The sequence below is a fragment of the Heloderma suspectum genome, chromosome 2 (assembly GCF_057233095.1).
Source record: "Heloderma suspectum isolate Gila_16-S chromosome 2, 16-S_ref, whole genome shotgun sequence".
Lineage (NCBI taxonomy): Eukaryota > Metazoa > Chordata > Lepidosauria > Squamata > Helodermatidae > Heloderma > Heloderma suspectum.
The window spans coordinates 365,044,996-365,067,778 of NC_139459.1; the positions used below are offsets into that span (position 1 = coordinate 365,044,996).

Consider the following 22,783-nt stretch of genomic DNA (forward strand, 5'->3'; position numbering starts at 1 on the left):
CCACCCCTCCCTCTCCTGTCTTGTGCCTTCTTCTGCGGAGGGTTAGGCCTATGTCATATGCCCTCCTGTTGTGCAATACTTGAATCCCAGAAAATTCCACTGTTTTATTTAGAAGGCTCTTTGGGGTGTATGTGTGTGATTTGGCTAAAATTTGGAGGAATCAGGCATGGGGCTTATGGATTTCATTAAGAAAATCACTACCTTTTTTCCCGTGATACAAGCACTCTGGTTATGGAGGCCTCACCAAGTATTCCTCACCTGAGATGCTACCATTGTGAGAAGCAGCATGGGATAGTGTTTAGAGAACCAGGCAGATCAGGGTTCAAATCCCCTTTCAGACTTTCATTTGGTGACACTGGGGCAGTTCCTCCCTTCTTAGGCCCTTATGATGTGTTTGTTTTCTACTTGCAGTGAAGTGCCTTCTGGGTGCGAAGCACCTTGGATAGCTCGTTTAGAGTTCTGACTGAAACCCAGAGCAGATTCACCACCCCACTGACTTCAGAGCCACCAGCCTCCACTGAACTTGGGCCTGGATGTCTTAAGAATTTGCCTTACACCGAAGGAGGCCTTTCTTTGGTCCGTTAACTCTACACTTTGCATGCAAAGCATATGCTCTGTTCACTGAGCCACGGCCCTTCCCCTTGAAAGTAGGGGTGGGCAACCTACTTCATTGCCACATTGCCCACCCCCAGACCCCACTGGGGCCACAAACATGGCTGTTGCAAGTGCAAAAATGGGGGGGGGGCGCATGCTGCCTTAATAGCTATTCTACTTCAGGCTCCAGCTGAACATTCCTCCATTTCCCCTGTACAAGAAAATGTAGGGTGTCAACCCAGCCTTCACCCTGACATGCTAGTTGTCTTATGTGCAAGGAATATTATTCTTATTTTTGTATGGCGGAGTCGATCACGTGAGTCCCCTCCTGCAGTCTGTGGGACAGCCCAAACACAGTGAGAACTAGGCCCAAGAATGACACAGATGAGGCCACCTCTTCTCTGATATCCTAACCTGCCAAATGCACGTTTAATGACTGTTCTATGATGTACTTTTAAAAAGATCTACCTCCAGCTGTTTCATGGAAAAGAAAATGTACGTGGTAGAAAAATTGCATTGAGGCCAAATTTTAAGCATGACCAGAAACAAAACCTACGTATAATTTAAACTGGAGTTTCTTCTCATAATGGGCAAAATATATATTATAGAACATGGGAGGGAAACCTCCTTTAACCTGATGGCCATATTCCCTCGTGGCTAACCTTCTAGGACCAGCATGAGAGCAGTGGGGTGGGAGGGTGCAAAGCAAAAGGAAGGCCCCCCAACCCCAATAACCCTCCTGCCACACCAGTTCATACATGTTCACACACATACATTTTCACATGTAACACACACACACACAAAACACGGATTCTTACCCATCAGTTCTCACCCACATTCTCTCTCACACACACATCCCCCACCAAGGCACAGCAATTCAATGTGAAAAAAGCCTCCCACTGGAGTCAATGGGAGTTTTTCCCCAAGCAGAATTGCTGCAGGAAGGGCACATGCAGGTCATGGGGAGAGAAGCGTAACCCTTTCCTCCACAGCGGTGACCCTGCCAAAAATACTCTCCCCACTGCAATTATGGTTTTAAAAGCCTAAATGCCCAAGGGGAGGCCCATCTGAAATAAAGAACAAGGCATATCGAGGCATAGAAATTAATGCAAAAGGGGGAAAAAAGATAAAAGAATTTAATGTAAAATCTACAAGTAACACATAAGCATAAATTAAAGATTTTTTAATGCATTTACAACTACAGATTCACAAACATTCATGGGAAGGAAGCAGTGTTCACCTCTCTCTGTGCCTCTTCATGTGAATGGCAGACATGCATACACATCGAGGGATACAAATGGACGTGAAAGGTGGAGTTAAGTATATGTAAGGAGGCCACGTAAGGCCAGAGGAGGGCAGTGGAATATAATTTCAGGGGAGAGATTGCAGCTCAATTCTACCTGGAAGCAAAGACCTTCACCCTATAATGAGGTGGCCATTTTCTGATGCCTCCCTCTTCTTGTAGAAGTGTGGCCATTTTCTTCATGTAGAGGCATGGCAGGGTGGGATTTTGAAGTCCTGGGATGAGGGCAGCCCCCATACCCTTCCAGGCCCTGACCTGTTTATGGACTGGCAAGACCCGGGTTCAAATCCCTCCTCAACCATGTAACATAGGGACAAAAACCAGATGCAATGGGACAGCCATATTTTTATTCATGTGTCTGCAACGTTCACATATAAAGCAGAGAGGTGGGGAAGTCCTATTCTTTACTGTTGGTCTCCATCTGGTCAGCTGGGACTCCATCACCGAGTCATCTCCTGGCCTAAGGTGAGCCGTAACCGCAACACTACCACTGTATGAATACACGGTAAAAAAATAATTAAGAAGCGGGTGCTCAAATACATATTTGGGCTAAAGTCGGGTCCGTAACAGTTGAATTCTCCTTGTACGTGAAAAGGCGTGCACAGGGGAAGGGGAGCAGCCCTTCTTGCTCCTTATCTCTTTGAAGCATTTTTCTCTGCAGCTGGTCTCACTTGCAGTATTGCGGCTGTGCTGTGGCGAAAACCATTTCAAGGGAAGGAGCACAGCGAGGCGGCGGAGGGGGCAAGTTGATCTCCCCTCCCCCTTTTTACCAGGACAGGGCAGCCATGTGAGCACATCTAGCTGCTCCCGTCACACAACTTGTTTTCCCCTGACTGAGGGGCTTATGGGAAGTCGCCTTCTCACAGACTGTCCCGCATCACAGGGCTGTTGTAAGGATGAAAACAAGCACACACACACACACACACACACAACGCCAGTCCTGTATGTTGCCCTGAGCTCCTTGAAGAGGTTACAGATTTGGGGACAGCTGTAAACGTTACCTGGCTGTGGTGTGGATGTGCCTTTATAATCTGCTGTTCCCAATTTATTTTGAGTGCACGCAGAAACTGGCTGATGCTGGACATCCTGTGTTGCTCCTAGCAGCAAGACATTGGCCAAGGACTGGGACTGGAGGAGGGAGGTTTCTAAAAATTCCTTCCTTCACTCTCCTCCAGACCAGCAGTGCTGACTGTAGACCAGGTTTGGGCCTAATTTCATGCAGCCCTCACCCTAACTCCCCAAAACCGTCCTCATGTGGTCAATTCAGACCTCTGGCAAGAGCAATCTATCCCTTCCTTAAGTGCAAAGGTAGAGGGGGAGAGAGAAAAGGTGGTGGCAGGAAGGGAAAATAAAGCTGGGCGCCCTGCCACCACCCTCTGGATTCCACATGACTCTGCTGGGAATCTTGCCACATGACCAGTTCTCGCAATGGTGGCAGGGGAGAAGTGCGGCCCACAGAGAGTTGGGGGGGCACAATCTGACCCTTTCAACCCACCAAAGTCCCGCCCCCCCCCGCTCTAGAATTTTCCCCTCCGTCTTTGCAGGAAGATGCATCCTTTGTTTGCGAGTGAGAAAAAAAGATCTAAAAATGGGAAATTCATGATTCCACACACATCCCAGCATGATGCGCCATGATTAGTCTCCTGTGCACGCACGCACGCGCACCCCCCACCCCCAGCAGGCTCTTAAAAGTTTCATCATCCAAGACCAGCACAATCCATTTTGCTGTCTGAGGCAAAGGACAAGATGGCACCCCTCTCCATTTGACATACTGAAGCTGACTAGACTGGCAGTTCAATCTTACTTAAACCCTGGTAACCAGACAGCACACCCAAGGGGCAGCAGGCTATTTTAGGGATGCAAGACAGATATGTTCTCCAAGAGACAATGGTTGGGTGGCTGAGGAAAGGCTGGGGGCCTGCTGCCCCCCTCACCTCCACCCCAGTTCCTGCTGCCTGAAGTGGTTGCCTCGCTCTACCCAATGGTAGGGCCGGCCCTGTCATCATCACATCTCCTCTAAAAGCTCCTTTCTCTCCAAAGGGAACAATGCAGCAACCCCCCTTCCTTCCCCATCCAACCTCTCCTCTGTGGGACTGCCATGTTCTCCAGGAACACACAAGGTACCTGTTTGGGGATGTGCGTGTTGACATGTGCATATTCACTGCTTGACAACCACAGGAAGCTTCAAATGATGGCTTGTATGGGTGAACGGTCCCACTGCAGATTCGGCACCACAGACCAAGCTGGCATTTCTCCTCACATCACTTCAAACCCAACACTAAGCAATGCAGCTGGTCATCAAGCGTACACTACATGCCTGATTCACACATGCAAAAGAGTAGCTTTTGGCAACTTGGGGCCTTCCAGTTTTGGGGCCCTAGAACTTCTATAATCCCTTACCGCTGGCTTTGCTGGCTAAGGCTGATGGGAGTTGTAGGCCAAAACATCTGGAGGGTCACAAGATGCCCACTGCCACACAGTCTCCCTTCCTCACAGAAAACAAACAGACACATCTAACCCGCTTTTGTAATTCTCTCACGCAGAAATATTTTGCCATTTGCTTTCCATTATAGTACAGAGTAGTCACTCTTTATCTCCTGCTCTTCAGTATCTCAGTCCCCCTCCCTTTATATATAATAGAAATCAGGAATATAAGAGGAGCTCTGCTGGATCAGATCAGCGGCCTATCCAGTCCGGCATCCTATTCTGCACAGCAACCACCAAAATGCCCCCAGGAAGCCCACAGCAGTGCATGAAGGCAACCATGTAAATAAGCCTCCAATGGTTACAGGCCTACAAATATGTTTACTTGCCTGCTTGTGGCAGACAGAAAAGGAGAATCAGGACTGATGTCAACCCCTGGTATCTTAGGGCAGCTGCCAGGGCCCCAACACCTACCACTGATGCCTGCCCTGAACCTCCCCTTTCTTTTTCTTACCTGGCAAGTCACTCTAGGGCATTGTGGGAACTTAAAAATAGCACAGACGCACCCTGCCAGTTCTGCTGTTGCCTGCCACCACCGCCAGGTAAGTCCGCCATGGTGTACTGACAGAGGAGGAGGCCTATTAGGGAGCACTTTGCCCAGGGCCTCCTCAGACTTGGCCCTTTGGAGAGCTCATCCCTCCTGCAGTAGCCCCTTGTATTTCCATGCTGGGGGTGGATATGTGGGGTGTGCGCGCGCGCCTTCCTCTGTCAGCCTGCTTTTTGTCTGGGCTCTGAGGAGGGATGGAACACACCATCCCTCTTCCACCAGCCTGCTTATTCACCTGCATACAATTCCTAGTCGCCCATGGTAACCAGGTGAGTGCTTAAATAAAAGGCTGACTGAAGGCAACAGCTGTCTGCTTTTTGCCCCCCTCCCACCGGTATTCAGTGGAATACTGCCTCAGAAAATGGCGGTTCCATTAGCTACGATGCCTAATACCCATCGGTAACCTACCTCTGCACAGATTTGTCTAATCCCCTTTTATAGCCATCCAAGCCAAGGGTGGGCAGAAGGCAGATCTCCAGATGTTTTGTGCTTCAACTCCCAGGAGCCCCTGCCAGCATGGCCAATGGTCAGGAATGCTGGGAGTTGTAAGTCCATAACATGTGCCTTCTGCCCACGTGTGATCTAAGCCAGCCATCGGCCAGTTACCAAATGCCATAAGTCAAGTTATGCATAGCGTGAAGTAACTTATGTTGTCTGTCCTGAATCTACTACCAATCAACAGGTTTGCTCCAGATTTAACTATACTTAGAGGAGACCCACTGAAATCAATGAGGCTTAAGTTAGCCATGGATACTTAAGTCACATTGATTTCAATGGTGTACTCTACGCAGGGCAGGGCTGGCCCAAGTCATTTTGCTGCCTGAGGCGAAGGACAAGATGGCGCCCCATCCCATCCCATACACAAAAGCTGACTGGACTGGCAGATGAATCTGCCTTTAACAGTAGTGATGGGAACTTGAAGGCAGCAGGCTAACATAGGGGGTGCAAAGTAGGCTGCAAGGCACACAGGTCTCTCCTTGAATACCTTGCTGCTGCCACCTCCCAGGATCTGCTCTCGAGGCAGCTGCCTCACCCTGCCTAATGGTATGGCCAAGGGCACAATCCTATTAATGTTTAGACAGAAAAAAGGCCTACAACTCCCAGCATGCCCCAGCCAGCACCAGATTGGTTGTGCCCTAAGTCTGGACCTAGCCCTACGTCACTGGGACCTGAGTTCTGATACTATCACGTGGGAGGCTACTTCTCACTACCTCTGCGCTCTCCGCACCATGCATGTGTCATCACAAGACGTGCTCAGAGGACACAAAACGCCGGATGGTGCCTTATACCAAGTTGGGCCACTGGCCGGTCTTGCTCAGTATTGCCAACGCTGAGTGGCCATAGCTCTGTACAGTTTCAGAGAGGAGTCTCTCGAAGCCCTGCCTCAGGGGCGTTGAACCTCTTTCAGCCCGAGTGTGGAATTCAGATTTGGCGGCGCTCTCAGGGGCCACGCTTCGGTGGTGGGCGTGGCCAAAGGCAAAATGGGGTGGGGGCAAAACTACCAGCATATTTTAGCTTCAAGCTCTTCCAGCCAGTAGCTAAACCTTAGGAGAAGCTGTTCCACCGGTTAGAGGGGGGGGGGGGGAGAACATGCAAAAGCCAGGAAACCAGCAAATGATTGGTGGCTGGGGGGATAGGGGGCAGGGCCATGGGAAGGGCTGTGGCCAACTGGGGAGCCCTGGAGGGCCAGATAGTGACCCCAGGCATACTGGGTGTGGCACGCAGGCCTGGGTTTCTGTACCCCTGCCCTGCCTGGAGCTCAGCGGGACTGACACACTGCCATGTTCTGCGTGGGAAGCAGCTGCTGTTTGTTGCTGTTCAGTCGTTCAGTCGTGTCCGACTCTTCGTGACCCCAGGGACCAGAGCACGCCAGGCCTTCCTGTCCTGCGCTGTCTCCCAGAGCGCGCTCAAGTCCACATTCATGGCATCTACCACTGAGCTATTATGATGATGACATTTATATCCCGCCTTTTCCACTCTTGCATGGGACCCAAGGCGGCTTACGTGGTCCCCCTCCTCCTCCTCTCCAAGTTATCCTCACAACGACCCTGTGAGGTAGGTTAGGGTGAGAGTCAGTGACTGGCCCAAAGTCACCCAGTGAGCTTCATGGCTGAGCAGGGACTAGAACCCGGATTGCCCGAGCCCCAGTCCAATGCTCTAACCACTACACCACACTGGTTTTCCCATGGTCCTGTCCCCTTAGCTTGGGCCTGGCTGATGGACCAAAACTAGGATTTGGCAATTGTTGGCTGTAGCAAAATGTAGAACCTCCACATGCAGGGCCAGTATACATCTGGGCACACCTACATCACAGCTCCACTCAGCACACTGTTATCACATTTACTCGGAAATGAATCCCCCTGATTTTGACAGGACTTACTCCCGTGCATAGGATCACAGCCTAAACCTATTTGAAATTGGTTGAATAGCCACTGCTTTGGAGTGGGTGAATCAGTAGGTTTTGCTCTCTCCCTTACTTGAATTTTTTAAAATCTCAACTTCTTTCTCTCCCGTACAGGAAGGAGATTTTTCAAATTTTGGTAATGTTCTTATCGAAAATGAACTGAAACAAAATTCTCACCCTTTTGCACCAGCCAGTTTCGATAGGCACAGCTATTCCCTGGATGGAGGGGGCCATGAGGTGCCTGCCTGCCTTGTAGCTGCTGAAGATGAGGAATCCGCCACAAAAGAGGATCAGGTGTGTTCAAAGGCACACTTGTAGTTCACGATGGCAGGAGATGAGAGGGGGGACAGCGGGACCCCAAAGACCCAGCCATGCCAACTCTGCGCATGTTGTACGTGTGTGTTTGTGTGCAGTAGAACATTTCCCAGAATCCTCTACAGCATGCTTCAGGCCAGTAGGGGGGACTGGTCCTGGCTTCCCCAGGTGACAAATCCATGCTGAAAAACTTCCTGGATGGAAGGCAGTTTGAGAGACAACATCCTAGAATAGTCTTGCTTGACCTGGTGCCTTCTAGATGTGTCACTCAGGCTATAATTCCCATCATCCCCAACTAGCACGGGGCATGGGGATGATGGGGGATGCAGCCCAACACATCTGGAGGGCAACAGGCTGGGGAAGGCTGCCCTAGAAGAACCAGCGGAGGCTGGCGGCTTGAGTTGTGGAGGGGTGGTGATTCCATTTTGGGTTTTAATTAGAACCAGTCAGAGCGCTAACTGAGCTGTCCAAGGTGCTGAACCCCAGCCCCCAAATGGTCTCAGCACCTTGGATAGCACCTTTAGAGTTCTTGCTGGTCCTAACTAAAAACCAGAATGGAATCACTGCCCTTCCGGAACTGGAGCCACCAGCCTCCACCGGGAAGAACTCTCGAATGCTCCTCTCCATGTTGCATTTTCCCTCGGCTGTTATCCATCGCACGGGTGGGGGACTCCTTTCAGCCAGGGGGTCCAAATTCAATTTCAGGGCAGCTGTCAAGGGCAGCCATCCAGTGGTGAGCGGGACCAAAAGCAAAAAGAGCAGGGCCAAAATTACAAAAAATGCCAGCACAGTTTAGCTTCAGGCTTTTCCTGCCAGTAGCGAAGCCTCTGGAGAGGCATTTCAAAACTGTTCAGAATGGGGCACAAATTGCACGAAAGCCAGGAAACCACCAAACCATCGGTGGTCTGAGGAAAGGGGGCGTGGCCTTCTGAGGAACCCCAGAGGGCCGGATTTGGCTTCTGGGGCTGAGGTTCCCCACCCCTGACCTATGGGGAATCTCGCACCTCAGGGCTAATCGCCAGCTGGGAATCAGATACATGCAGCAGGCCCGTGCGAACACATGAAGCTGCCTTGTACTGAGCCAGACCATTGGTCCAGCTGGCCTAATGTGTGTGCGCATCTCCCACAACGCCTTTTATGTTAACGGGTGATGCAGTATGCACTTACTCCCCATTTGCATGCTCCTCCCGCTCTTTGGGGAGGGTGGGAGAAAAGATAGCACGAGTCAGGGTCCTGTTCCTTACACTGACACACATCACACTGCATGCGCCATGGCAAGGACATGCACCAACCGGCATGACAAGGCATACAGCCAGGATAGGTGACCGGCAGCCTGATCTGGCCCTCGAGGGAAACTTATCTGGCCCGATGAAAAATGTTTGTTCTTTTTTAAATTGTAAGAGAGATTCCGCGCTTTGACGTTATGTCTAGAGAATTAAAATGGCCCTCAAGATTATAGAAGCTAGGCCATCCCTGGTACACAGGATCCCCGGCCAGCGTGCAAGGTTATGTGTGAACCGGCCCTCGGAAGGGCGGCACAGCGACAGAAACCTGTCCCGCTCTACGAGCACTTATATGGCTCCTCTCCCGTGTGCACTCTTTTATGACTAAGCAGGTGGGAGCTCGAAATGAAGCACTTCCCACATTCCAAGCACTCGTAGGGCTTCTCCCCCGTGTGCACCCGTTTGTGGCTGACGAGGCGGGAGCTTGAAATGAAGCTCTTCCCGCACTCGGAGCACTCGAAGGGCTTCTCCCCCGTGTGGGTTCTCTTATGTGTAATCAGGGACGCTTTCTGCCTGAAGCTTTTGCCGCAACCTGAGCATATGTATGGCTTCTCTCCTGTGTGGATCCGACTGTGTGCAGTGAGGTTGGAACTCCGGCTGAAGTTCTTCCCGCAGTCGGGGCACTTGTACGGCTTCTCGCCCGTGTGTGTTCTCTTGTGATCTGTAAGGTGGGAGCTGCTGCCAAAGCGCTTCCCGCACTCTAAGCATTCATAGGGCTTCTCCCCCGTGTGGACCCGGATGTGGTTGATGATCTGAGAGCACGCGCTGAAGCTTTTCCCGCACAGTGTGCACTCGTAGGGTTTCTCCCCCGTGTGGGTCCTCTTGTGTGTGATGAGGGACGCCTTCTGGTTGAAGTTTTTCCCGCAGTAGGAGCAGCTGTAGGGCTTCTCACCCGTGTGGACCCTCTTGTGCGTAATGAGCTGGGAGCTGGTGCTGAAGCTCTTCCCGCACTCGGAGCACTCGTAGGGTTTCTCTCCCGTGTGGGTCCTCTCGTGGGTGATGAGGGATGCTTTCTGGTTGAAGCTTTTGCCACAGACCGCACACTTATGGGGCTTCTCGGGCATGTGGGTCTCCTCGTGCCTCATGAGCTCGGAGGGGTGAGAGAACCACGTCTCGCACACGGAGCACTTATACGGCTTCTCCCCGGTGTGGATTCTCTCGTGGATCACCAAGTGGGTTCTCTCGTAGAAGCTCGCCCCGCAAAATGAGCATTTGTGGGGCTTCTCGATCGGCTGCATTTCCTGATGGCCAAAGCTCTGACAGGAGCTTTCCCCGGAGTCTGTGTGCCTGTGGGTGACCTCCTGGAAGGAACTTTCCCTTACGCCCCGGTCGCCTTCCTCACAAAGCTTGGCTGCCTTCCCAGGGTGGTTCTCCTGGTGACCATCTGGTCCCTGGTGACTCTCAGGCCTCTCGTCCACCTCAGGGCCCTGGAAACCTTTCCCTTTGGCTCTTTCCAACGATATGCCGCCCACACCTGCTTGCTCGGGCCGGTCGGCCTGAAAGGACTCCTCCTCCTCCTCCTCGTCTTGCACTTGCTCGTTGCCTGTGAGAACAAAAATAAGACACGATGTTTGTTGTTTTGAAAACGTTTCCTGCCGTTGCTGTTTTTAGTGTTTTTATTAGCACATCGGATTCTATTATGTGAGTTTACCACCGCACGCTGCCTTGGGAAGGCTCCTGCCCTGAAAGGCAGCCAAGAAATATTAGAAATGAGTGAAGATAAGGGGAGCCCTGACGTGTCGGACCAAAGGCCTATCTAGCCTGGCATCCTGTTTCCCACAGCAGCCAACCAGCGTCCTCACGGGAAACCCACAAACCCTCCTCCTCGTTTGGCCTCCAGCAATGGAGGTGCCATTTAATCGTGGCACCTCCAAGTGCATGAGGCCGCTGCTGCACTCATGTCCTGCTTGTGGGCTTCCCGTAGGCAGCTGGTCGGCCACTGCGTGAACAGAATGCTGGCGTAGATGGACCCTGGCTCTGACCCAGCAGGGCTCTTCTTAGGTTCTTATGTCAATGGCTAATGGCCACTGACAACTGGGAGCTGCAACAAAATATAAATTCATTGTATTAATTAAAATATTGGTATTAAGTTTTATTAAATATTAAATATTATTAAATACGTATTACCAATATTTATTATTAAACACTATTATATTTTCGAACTGTGGTGCTGGAGAAGACTCTTACGACTCCCCTGGACTGCAAGGAGGTCCAATCAGTCAATCCTAAAGGAAATCAACCCTGAGTGCTCATTGGAAGGACAGATACTGAAGCTGAAGCTCAAATATTTTGGCCACCTAATGCGAAGAGAAAACTCTCTGGAAAAGACCCTGATGCTGGGAAAGACTGAAGGCAAAAGGAGAAGGGGACGGCAGAGGATGAGATGGCTAGATAGCATCACCGATGCAATGAATATGAACTTGAGCACGCTCCGGGAGAGAGCGCAGGACAGGAAGGCCTGGTGTGCTATGGTCCATGGGGTCACGAAGAGTCGGACATGACTGAATGACTGAACAACAACAACAACAATTATATTATTAACGTATTATTATTAACATATTATTATTATTCAAAATATTAATTCACTGTATCAATATACTAATATATTGAAATATTAATTCATTGTATAATGCCAGGGGTGTTGAACCTCTCTTAGTCCGAGGGCTGGATTCCCTTTTCAACATCCCTGCTGTACTAGAATGGTGTACTTTTATTTTGAGAAACGTGTATTGCTGTTGTTACATTCATATCTTACCCCCGCTGAGCCATGAAGCTCCTTGGGTGGCCGTGGGGGAGTTACTATCTCTCAGCTTAACCTACCTCACAAGGTTGTTGTGAGACAGAATGGGCAGGGGAGGACCACGTACACTGCCTTGAGCTTCTTGGAAGAGAGGCAGGATCAGATACGTAATGAATCAATCAACCAGTTCCTCAGAAGGGTCTCAGGAGGCATACAAGCTCCCCTCCTCTTTTATCCTCACAACAAGCCTGTGAGGTAGGTCAAGAGAATGATCCCCATGCTGATGATGGGGAAGATGCGGAGACAGAGAGCGCAGCTGGCCTAAGGGTACCTACCTAGTGAGTTATAGCCAAAGGAGGATTCGTACGGGAGACCTGCTGTTTCACAGCTCAAGGCTGTGAGCAATGCTACACTACACCCCCATGCTACACTAGTTCTCCATGTTGCATAAATAAAATTAATCAGTAGCCTAGTTTGGCTGTAACAACAAACCATGGTGCCTCAATGAGCCAGCACGAGCCCTGGGCTCATATGCAAGAGGAGGGTCTTTAAAATTCCCAGTTCCTAGTTAGCAACAAACCACAGTTTGTTTGCTGTGTCCCAACTCAGCAAATGGTGGCTCATCAGAAAGCCAGCATGAGATCCTGGCTTGTTAACAAAGCTGCAGTTTGAAGAAGCTCCCATTTGCTGACTTTGGACACCACTGCAGTTGTGATGCTTATCTGGAGTAGAGTTTTCGATCTCTTCCCCTCGCGCACAAAGGGAGGCAGGAGCAGGGCCGGGCGGCCCTCCTTTCAGGCTGGGGCAAAGCAGTCGCTCTACAGCTGAGGTCACGCTGATAACCAGATCATCTGAAGGTGAGCTGAACTTCAGCATGCGCCTGCTGCAGTGGGTGATCAGAAGTGTGGTGGAGGGTGTGATAAGATACCCATCTGGCTCGGTTCTCAGGGAGGTGTTCAGCCTGTGCCTGGGCTGTGCCAGACTGCAGACGGAGGCTCCTGTAAGAGAATCATCTCTGGTACAAATAATACATATTACAAGTGGCATCTGCAACACGCTGTTGTGTGGCACAGTGCTTCCTCTGCGGATTTTGCACACTCCGCTGCATTCAACCTCTCCCTCCGGTTTTCCGTTTTCGACCCCAACTGTAAGACAGCGTTCTGTAGCCACTGAGCACGCTCAGTCCTCACTGAAAAGATTTTGGGGATTCCCCCCTCCCCCAGGCTTTTTTCCCCTAAAATATTTTTGTACTACTTCTCCAAGCCTTGAGGATTCCCCAAGCCTGCTGGGACCTCCCTCTTGCGCATGGGTGGTGCCATTTTGGCTACGCACATATTCAGGCACTCGCAGCCTGAACACTGGAAATAGAGGGAATGATATATATGTCCTGCACAGAAAAAATAAGCATGTGAAAGAGAATGTTAGGCTAGAACCAATTCCCCTGATAGACATGTTTTCTATGTTCAAGGCTTGTTATCGTCATCTTCATCATCATTAACTGATGAAGATGATGATAGAGGGGCCCAGACTCAGGTTGAGAAGCTGATTGAGAATTATCTATTATTTTATTTACAATATTTGTATACTACTCCGTATCTAAAACCAATTTTGGAGCAATGAACTTAAAAGGTAAAATAGCAAAAGGATAAAAAGATTAAAACACCATATTAAAATCCTGCTTTTTAAAAAAAGAATGCCAATAACACCATGGCTGGTCAGTTAAGGAACGCCTCCTGGGATAGAGCTGTTTTCAGGAGGTGCGGAAGCAACACAGCGTTGGTGCCTGCTTGACCTCCGAGGGCAGGGAGTCCCAAAGAAAAGGGGCCACCACACTGAAGGCTCTTCTCCTGGTGGACTGCAGTTGGGCAATTGGTCCGTGTGGAACCACCAGGAGCATGCCCTCCAATGACCTCAGTTACCAGGCAGGTTGGTAAGGATGAAGGCACTTCCTCAGGTATCTTGATCCCAAGTTGTTTAGGGCTTTCTACACTACTACCAAAAACTTAAATCTGGCCAGGTAGATAATAGGCAGCCAGTGCATTTCCCTCAGCAAAGGGGTTACATGCTGAAAAGGGCAGCTCCTGACAACAGCCAAGCTGCTGCGTTCTGCATTAGCTCCATCTTCCAGACCAGCCTTAAGGGCAGCCCCACATAGAGCACATTGCGGTAATCCAGTCTTAAGGTTACTAATGCCTGCAGCACTGTGGCCAAGCTATCCCTGTCCAAGAGAGGCCGTAGCTGGTGAACCAGCCAAAGTTAGTAAAAGGCACTCTGAGCCGCCATGGCCACTTGGGTCTCCAGCGACAATGATGGATCTTGGAGTACCCCAAAACAACGAACCTGAGCTTTCAGAGGGAGCAATGAGCCTGTCTCCCGGACTCAGGAACCACTCACCCACAGGGCTTCCATCTTGCCAGGATTCAGCTTCCGTTTATTGGCCCTCATCCAGCATTTCCAAATTAGGTCAGAACGAGAGACAGAGAGACACACAACAGGACGAACTCCAGAAAGTGCCAATCCTCCTAAGAATTCTTGGTATGAACTTACCTGTATACTATGCTCATCATCTCCAAGGGCCTCCTCCAAGGGAGGCTTGGAGGGTGGCAACAAAGGAGAGGGCCTTCTCAGTGGTAGCCCCCGCAATTGCAGAATGCTTTCTCCAGTTAGGCCCGCCTGACACCTACATTGTCATCTTTCCGGCACCAGTTTAAGACTTTCCTCTATTCCTATGCATTTGACAGCAGAGGATATGGTTTTATTGAGTCCTGGGATTTAATGTTGATTTTTAAAAAATGGTTAGATTTTTGAACGCTGGTTTCATATGATGTATTTTTAGGATTTTAATCTCTGTAAACCACCCAGAGTGCTTTGGGGATTGGGCAGTACAGAAACGTAGTAAATGAAATGAATGATTTCAAGGAAACACCCACTTACCAGACAAGGTGGCCTCCCAGTCATCCTCCTGCTTGTCCTCCAGTGGGAGCTGCATCTTCAGGACAACAGGCGGAGAATGATCAGACTTGGGGGAATTAAACGCCTTCTCCAAGGATCCCGACATCTAAACAAAGGAAGTATTATTTGGATACTGAGAAGTACAGAAACATGAATGCTACAGGTGCAGCTACTGCCAACTGCGGGGCCAAATGTTGGCCTCCTAATCCAACCAGCATCCCCACTGCAAATCAGTCTGGCAAAAAAATATTGTCAGCCCTGAACATCTGGTCCTGAAAGGTATACTGCTCCTGCACATGGAGGTGCTGTGTTCTCACCATTAAATAACTGATGATGGACACAGCAATGAAAAGTCTTGTGGCACAAGACGGTCAGAGCGCAATCCTATGCGTGTTTAGACAGAAAAGAGTCCTACAGCCCCCAGCATGCCCCAGCCAGCCATGTTGGCTGGGGCATGCTAGGAGTTGTAGGACTTTTTTCTGCCTAAACACACATAGGATTGTGCCCTTAGTTTATTTTCACTGCAACAGACTTACACAGCTTGCCCGGCCCTCAGGGTGCTGAAAGAGCATGGGACCTCAGGCCCAGGGTCCCAATCTCTTTTTGGCCTGGCCAGTAACACCAGACCCCTGTGAATAGACATGTGCACCATGAATTTCTCTGATTATAAGGAAACAAGGCCTGCCTTGCTGGTTTAAACTGAACGTCAATCAAGTCCAGCGTCCTGTTTCCAGTGGTAGTCAGCCAGATGCTTCTAGGAAACCCGCTGGGAATGCTGGCTGGGAATGATGGGACTTGCAGTCTGCATTTGGAGGGCACCGGGTTGGGGAAGGCAGCCCTAAATCTAATTCAGTGGCCATCACCACATCCCGTGGCAGAGAGTTCCACAAGTTAACCATGCATTTATTAGGCTGGGCATAATTACTATGACTTTAAATAATAATAATTCCACCCGGCTTCCATGGAACTCAAGGCAGCATACACGGTTCTTTTCTTTCATGATTTGGGTAGGAGGAAGAGAGCCCAGCGTGATTCATGGCTAAGCAGCAATTTGAACCCAGGTCACCTCAGTTGAAGCCCGACATTCGTATGAACACAAACACATGGAAATGCCTTATCCCAAGCCCAAGTCAAGAGTATCTAGCCCGGAATCTCATCTACATCCTGTGCCTTTGATTTCGGTTGGGTTTTTTTCTGCTTCCATTTGTTGTTGGCTGTTTTTGCCTTCCTCTGCTTCTGTTTTAACTGCAGTGCTTTTATGATGATTGTAAACTTTACTGCTTTGTATCTGATGGTTCTTCTTGTTCTTTTAATGTTGCAAGCCATTTTGTGTGTCCTTGTGACAAGAACGCAGGATAACAATAATAAAATAAAATAATAAATAATAGTTATAATAAAGTATAAATAATATATTAATATAAATAATATTAATTAATAATTATATTAATATAAATACTACTAATAAAATAAAATAATAAAATAAAATACAAGTGGGCCCTGCAGCAAAAAGTTGCAGCATAGAGTTCTGTTCCTCAGGATTCCAGACTGCCATCCATCCATCCATGCCCTTTCCAGGATACTTCACATTTATTCTCCCAACAGTCAGTGTATGCTCAGTGAGCACAGTCAATCCTGATTGGCTGTTTTGGTGGTCCCACTCCCCGTTAAATATTTTTTGTATTTCTGCAAACCTTTGTAGCTCCCTGAACCTGCTGATTCCTCCCTCTTGTTCTTTCTTTCTTTCTTTCTTTCTTTCTTTCTTTCTTTATTTATTTATTTATTTATTTATTTATTTCATTTCTATACCGCCCAATAGCCAAAGCTCTCTGGGCAGTTCACAAAAACTAAAACCAAACAACACACACTTGTACTTGGGGGGAGCAGTTCTCACCACAAAAGCAATGGCACTCACAGCCAGAACAATGGAAATAGAAGGAAAGATAAAATAGCAGTGGTCGCAGGCAGAGAGGTATCTTTTCCCACCCTTGCTATTAGAGATCTTTTTAACTGGAGATGCCAAGGACTGAACCTGGAAGCTTAAACGTGTAAGGCATGTGCTCTACCGCTGAGCTACATTTCCTGTCCTTTTTAAGGAATGAATGCTTAGCATTCAAAAAATGAATTTTTGAATGCTACCAGCACACAGTAATAACCACTAGACTACACCGAGGCTGATTCCAGATGAGGATTTATTATGGAATCACCATGGCTTGTTCACTCACATTTTGTGGGGTGTCCACACAACACCATCGCCCATTTGTAATCCTCCCATATTTTCCTAGGGTGCTTCCAGACCTGGGGCTGGATCCAGGACCTGCCTTCCTTGAGAGGAAAGGACCTTCTGCAAGAGGAAAGGTTCCACTTGTGGAAAGTCCCTCCGCCCAATTTTTAGATGGTTGAGGGAAGGGGGTGGGGCCAGGGGTAGAGGCTTGGCCATGTGGGAAACCCTAGAGGGCCAGATGTGGTCCCCAGCCTGAGGTTCTGCACCCTTGCAATAAAACAACAGACTTCATAAAAATTGCAGATTGGGAGGCTGCAAGACTATAAAACAACAACAACAACAGTTTGCATGTGACTAAATCATAAATTCGAAATCTGCTTCTCAGTACTGAGAAGCTGCCCAGAACTGCCATCCCACACGGGAGTTATCCACCCCCTTACCTTTTGTTCTGGTTCCTCAGACTCTTGCAGGAAACGTTCCGCCAGGGCTACGGCCCGCGTGCAGGTCTCGGGCCCATGCTCCCTGACCCAGCTCTGCATCTCCGGGGGAAGGACAGTCAGGAACTGCTCCAGGATGAGGAACTCCAGGATCTGTTCTTTGGTGTGGGTCTCCGGCCTCAGCCACTGATGGCAGAGCTCCCAGAGCTGGTTGCAAACCTCCCGGGGCCCCTCGGCCTCCTCGTAGCAGAAGAGCCGGAAGCGCTGCCTCCGCATCTCCACGTTGACTGGGTCCTCATCCAAGACCTCCTCCTTCACTTTCACGGGAGAATCCCGGCTACTCTCATAGGCCCTGCCATCATCTCTGCTGAGGCCTGACACCCCTTGGGACATGCACTCGACTTTCGGCCACCGGCTGGCTTCATCCCCTCCCTTGAAGGAGGTCTGGAAATACTTGGAATCTTCCCCTGATGCGTAGAGAGGGGACGGCGGGTTCCTCCACCCTGGACGGGGCGGTTGCATCGTCTTGAGGAAGTCCTGCAACTGGCTTTCCCAGCACTGCTCCTCAGGCTCCCGTTTGAACTGCTGTGGGGGCACTGCCCCATCCAGCAGCTCCCCGGTGGCCCCGATCTGGACAACGTGAAGGTCTCGTGCTCTCCCTTCCAAAGTCTCCCGTGGCTCCGGCCCAGCAGGCTCCTGTTCCTCCATTTTGGTTTCTGGATCTGGCTCCTGAATCAGAAACACAAAGTCAGTTTTGTGAAGTACCAAAGAAACACTCCTCACTCCACCCCCAGGGGAAAACACGCCATGAAATGAGAGCAGCCACTAAATTAAGAACATAAGAAGAGACCTGCTGGATCAGACCGAAGGTCCGTAAGTCAGGGGTACAGAGCCTCAGGTCCAGGAGCCACATACAGCCCTCCAGAGGTCCCAATCTTTCCCTCAAGGGTTCCCTGGTTAGCCATGCTCCTTCTACCTGGCTACACCCCAGGCCACCCATCATTTGGCGGTTTCCTGGCTTTTGTGCAGTTTCCCTCCCATTCCACTTTCTAAATGGGGTTGAAATGCCTCTCCCAAGGCTTAGGGTGCAATCCTATGCATGTTTAGTCAGAGATAAAGTCCTACAATTCCCAGCATTCCCCAGGACTTTCCCCCCTACAACTACAACTCCCAGCGTTCCCCAGCCAGCCCTACAAATAGTCCTACAACTCCCAGCATTCCCCAGCCAGCCATGCATAGGATTACGTCCTTAGTTACTGGCGGTAAGGGCATGAAACTCAAATGTCCTGGCATTTTGCCCCCCCCCCTTTTCCTTCAGCCCCTAGAATGCGGCTCCTCAGAGCTTCTCTGAAATGGAATTCAACCCTCAGACTGAAAGAGGTTCAATGCCCCGGATTTAAGTGCTAGCCTGCTCGCCGTAGGTGAATAGGAACTGCATACAGGCAGGTGAGTGAGCGAGCTGGTGGAGGAGGGAAGGTGCCCCATCCCCCCTCCATGCCCAGCATAGGAATACAGCTCTGCGTCCCTCCTCTGCCCTGGCCCCAGCAGTCTGGTAAACATTTTTGCAGGCCAGTAGCTTTAGTAGGCTTATTTACAAGGCCGCCCTAGCCCAGTATCCTGTTTTCCATGGTGGGCAACCAACCACATGTCAATCCTAGCTTCCCGACAGGCAGACTGGTATTATTTTTCTGTTATTCTCAGGATGAACACACAAAGCTGCTGTACGCCGAGTGAGACTGCTGGTCTTCCAGATGAGGCTGTATGGGCTTGGGTATACCTGTTAGGGCAACCTCCCCCAACTTGGTGCTTCCAGATGTTCAACTCCCATCAGCCCCATTCAGCACGGGTTGGCCACTTACGCAGCACCAAACAAGAGGAAATGCATCATCAAAAAAGAAGAGAAAAGAGGACCCTAAGGAAATATGTATGTAAATTTTGAAATATTAACTGTCACTTAAATAAAAATACAAGACATCTCACTGTAGTGGAGAAGACTGACTAAGTCAGGGGTCCCCAACATTTCTGGACTTTTGAGCACATTTGGGAATTTGAGAAACTGCTGCGGGCATCAGCACAAAATGGTTCTGACAGAGGATGTGGCTAGTCACATAATGGCTGCTGTGGGGGCCTGGCTGGTCAAAAGTGAGCTAAACGGGTGGGTGGTGGGTGGGAGAGAAAGAGCAAGGCTGGTGGCTGGGAGGGGGAGAAACAGCAAGGCTAAGAGGTGGAGAGAGAAACAGTGAAGCTAGAGACTGGGAGGGAAGGGGAAACAGCAAGGCAAAGGGGTGGAGGAAGGAGAAAGAGCAAGGCTAGAAGGTAGAAAGGAAGAGAAAGAAGACTACCCTAACATTTTCCAAGGTTTGTATTAAAAAAATTTTTTGAAGGGGGCAGGGAGAAGAGAGCTTTGTGGGTGCCACCGGAAGTCCCATGGTGCCAGAGAGTGCTGCGTTGGGGAGCCCTGAACTAGGTGAACTGTGTTGGACCTGCTCAGTCTGCCATCCAAGTGCTAACTGTGGATGGGCAACTCTGAGGCCCCTGCTGCGCCCCTTCCCTCCTTATGGTTCTTTATCTTTAAATCAGACTGGGACTGGACAGCCCTTCAGACAGAGGATGCCTTCAAATGGAGGACGGTCCTCTGCCAACTCTCCAAAACAGATGACTATCCTCTGTAATGTAGGACACCTGGCCACCCTAAGCCAGCATGGCCACTAGTCAGGAATGCTGGGAGTTATAGTCCAAAGGCTGTGTTAGAGATTGATAGAGATTCCCCCCCCCCCCCCCGCTCCTCAATACCCTAAGCATGAAAATGTAGAACGGGAGAATTGCTTCGACTATGAAATTTACAAAAATTGAAAAACAACAGAAAACACAGACCCCAAATCTGCATCCCCACCCCACCTCAGGCTAAAGTGTGAACATGTAGATGGGGGGGGGATTCGTACATTTTTAACGTCTCTCTTTTTAACGTTTGGTGGGATTTATGGAAATTCGCACACATGTATTAGTTAAAACTAAGTCGCATAAATCTCCCCAAACGTAAAAAAAAAGTTAAAAATGCACAAATTTTGGTCTGTGGTTTATTTGTCTTAATGTTAATTTTCATAAATTTCACAGTCGATCGCTGCTCGACTTGCACAATTCCCCCGTTCTCGCAGAGTAAGCCATGATCACAAACTTGAACTGGAATCACTCTTGCAAGCATTGCCAGCCTGACCTACAGGACGCGAGATCACGAGGCAGCAAGAGGAGCAGTGGGGTTTTCTGCTGTTCTTGTGAAGCGACCCTGTAGCCCTCTAGCACAAACCACACACAAGCCATCGTGCTGAGTTCACATGTCACGAGAAGCCACTCTGAAATCAAGCCACCGTCAACAACCCAACAACAAGCCACAGGTTCTCAGGGTGGCTTGTGCACGGTTAACAAACCATGCTGAAGCCACCATGCTGGGTTCACACATCACAGTAAGCCACTCAGAAACAAACAAGGCTGACAACCCACTGTGGGTTGTCATGTCATCCGAACTATGTCAACTACTGTATATATATATTTGCATATTAAAACATTCACAAGCCCCCTTTGAATAAAGAAATCCCCCAATGCAGCTTGCAGCTTTATAATAGTAATAATGATCATGATCATATTATGAAAAAGAATGGTAACATAAAATTAGAGACAGCATCTATAAGCAATAACCTCCTCCCCGCCCCCCGAGCAGCGCTTTCGGATCAGTCCAGCATCCTGTTCCCCACGGTGGCCAACCAGATGCCTCTGGGAAGCCCACAAGTACAACAGCACCGCCACATTTTTGGGCCCCGCAACTGGTATTCAGAGGTATACTGCTTCTAAATGTGGAGGTTCCATAGTGCCATCATGGCTCATAGATTTTTCCTCCATGAATGTGTACAATTCCCTTCGAAAGCTATCTAAATGACTGGCCATTGCAGCATCCTGCAGCAGGGAGTCCCATCGATTAATTATATACAGTGTGACAAAGCACTCTTCTCCTGAAATTTGCCACAAAACAGCAGCCAGAACATCCCCGAGGCTCACTGGAAAAGCCTGCTGTCTGATGGCCATCAGAGTGGGCATCCCTAGGGAGCAAGTTCCATAGCTTCAGCACCCCCACAGAGAAGGCCCTATGCCGCCCGTTGTACACGAGGTAGAGCGTAATGATATGCAGTCAACATGGATATACAGATTTTTAATAGCGGAATTTTACTACTTTTTAAAAGTCACGTATACTAATAGTGATCTCAGTTGTTCAAGTGCTAGTCCTTATATAGTCAAAAATGTCACCACCGACACATAAGAGGCTGCAAGAGCTTATTAAGATCTGCAGGAGGGGCCCTTTGGAGGCTCATTTGTTGCGTGCGCAGGAAAAGGCTTTCTCCTCTGTCATTCCTAACCGTGGAATGCACTCGCTCAAGAACTACGATCGGTCCCCCATTCTTTTGGCCGTCAGAAAGGGTGTGAAGACACATCTTTTTAAATTAAGCTTTTTAAACTATGTAGTTGTTCTAATATTTTCAATATTTATGGTTTTTAATGTTCTTTTTTATTTTGTCAGCGTTTTATCATTTTAAATTGTTGTTCGTTGCCTTGATGGCTTTTTAGCAAATAGAGTGGTATATAAATATAAAATAATAATAATAATAATAATATGGGTTCTAGTCCCCACTCTGCAATGAACCTCACTGGGTGACTTTGAGCCAGTTGCTGACTCTTAGCCTAACCTACCTCACAAGGTTGCTGTAAAGATAAAACGGAGAGGAGGAGGAGGGCCTTGTAAGCTGCCTTGGACTCTTTGGAGGAAAGGCAGGATATAAATGTAACAAACAAATAAATAATAATAGTAACAATAATAGGGAGGTTTCATCAGCTTTGGGGAAGCCCCAAGGTTTGAGGATGTAAAAAAAAAAACCTTTAGGGAAAAAACCCCTTGGGGCAGGACCACCCCTCCCCAAACCAGCCAAACGAGGACTGAGCATGCTCGGTGAGCACTGAGCACGTAATGCTGACTGACTGTTGGGTGGGGAGGAGGAAAACCAGGAGGGAAAGGGAATGGCATATGCTAGACAAGGGCAGGGTTCCAGCCAGTCAGCCATGAACAGTAGCATTCTACACTGCAACATTCTGTGGCAGCTTCCAGTTGCTCTTTAAAAAAAAGCATGTTATTTTAACATGTCTACTCTGCTGTCTTTTCACCACCAGTAAAAGACCTTTTTTACTTTCCTGGGCCTTTACCTCCCAATGTCATCTGTGCTATTTTATGCTCGATGGTCTTATAGGCCCCTTCCAACTCTACTATTCTATTATTCTATGAATATGCTTTTAAAAAAAATTATAACCTGCTCTGAAAATATCTCTTTCGAATGGTGGCTTAAAATAAATAAATATACATATTCTGTAAATACAAAGGTAACCCCCCCCCCCACTTTAATGTGTGATTTTAAAAAAATTCCTTAAGCTATGGACAGGATAACACAGATAAGCAAGTTAACCT

General features: G+C 49.0%; 1 protein-coding gene across 3 annotated transcripts in view; it reads right to left on the minus strand.

Annotated features, from left to right (window-relative positions):
• Positions 1-1,555: 1,555 nt before the first annotated feature.
• LOC146355776 (uncharacterized) overlaps positions 1,556-22,783 on the minus strand; it is a 52,973-nt gene continuing 31,745 nt past the window's right edge. For all 3 annotated transcript variants that reach the window (XM_084830787.1, XM_084830785.1, XM_084830786.1), the window contains exons 2-4: positions 17,284-18,009; positions 14,605-14,728; positions 1,556-10,473 (exon numbers count right to left, since the gene is read on the minus strand). In XM_084830787.1, the coding sequence (XP_084686913.1) occupies positions 9,209-10,473; positions 14,605-14,728; positions 17,284-17,988 (2,094 nt within the window). In that variant the 5' untranslated portion in view covers positions 17,989-18,009 and the 3' untranslated portion in view covers positions 1,556-9,208. The remainder of the gene's footprint in view (positions 10,474-14,604; positions 14,729-17,283; positions 18,010-22,783) is intronic.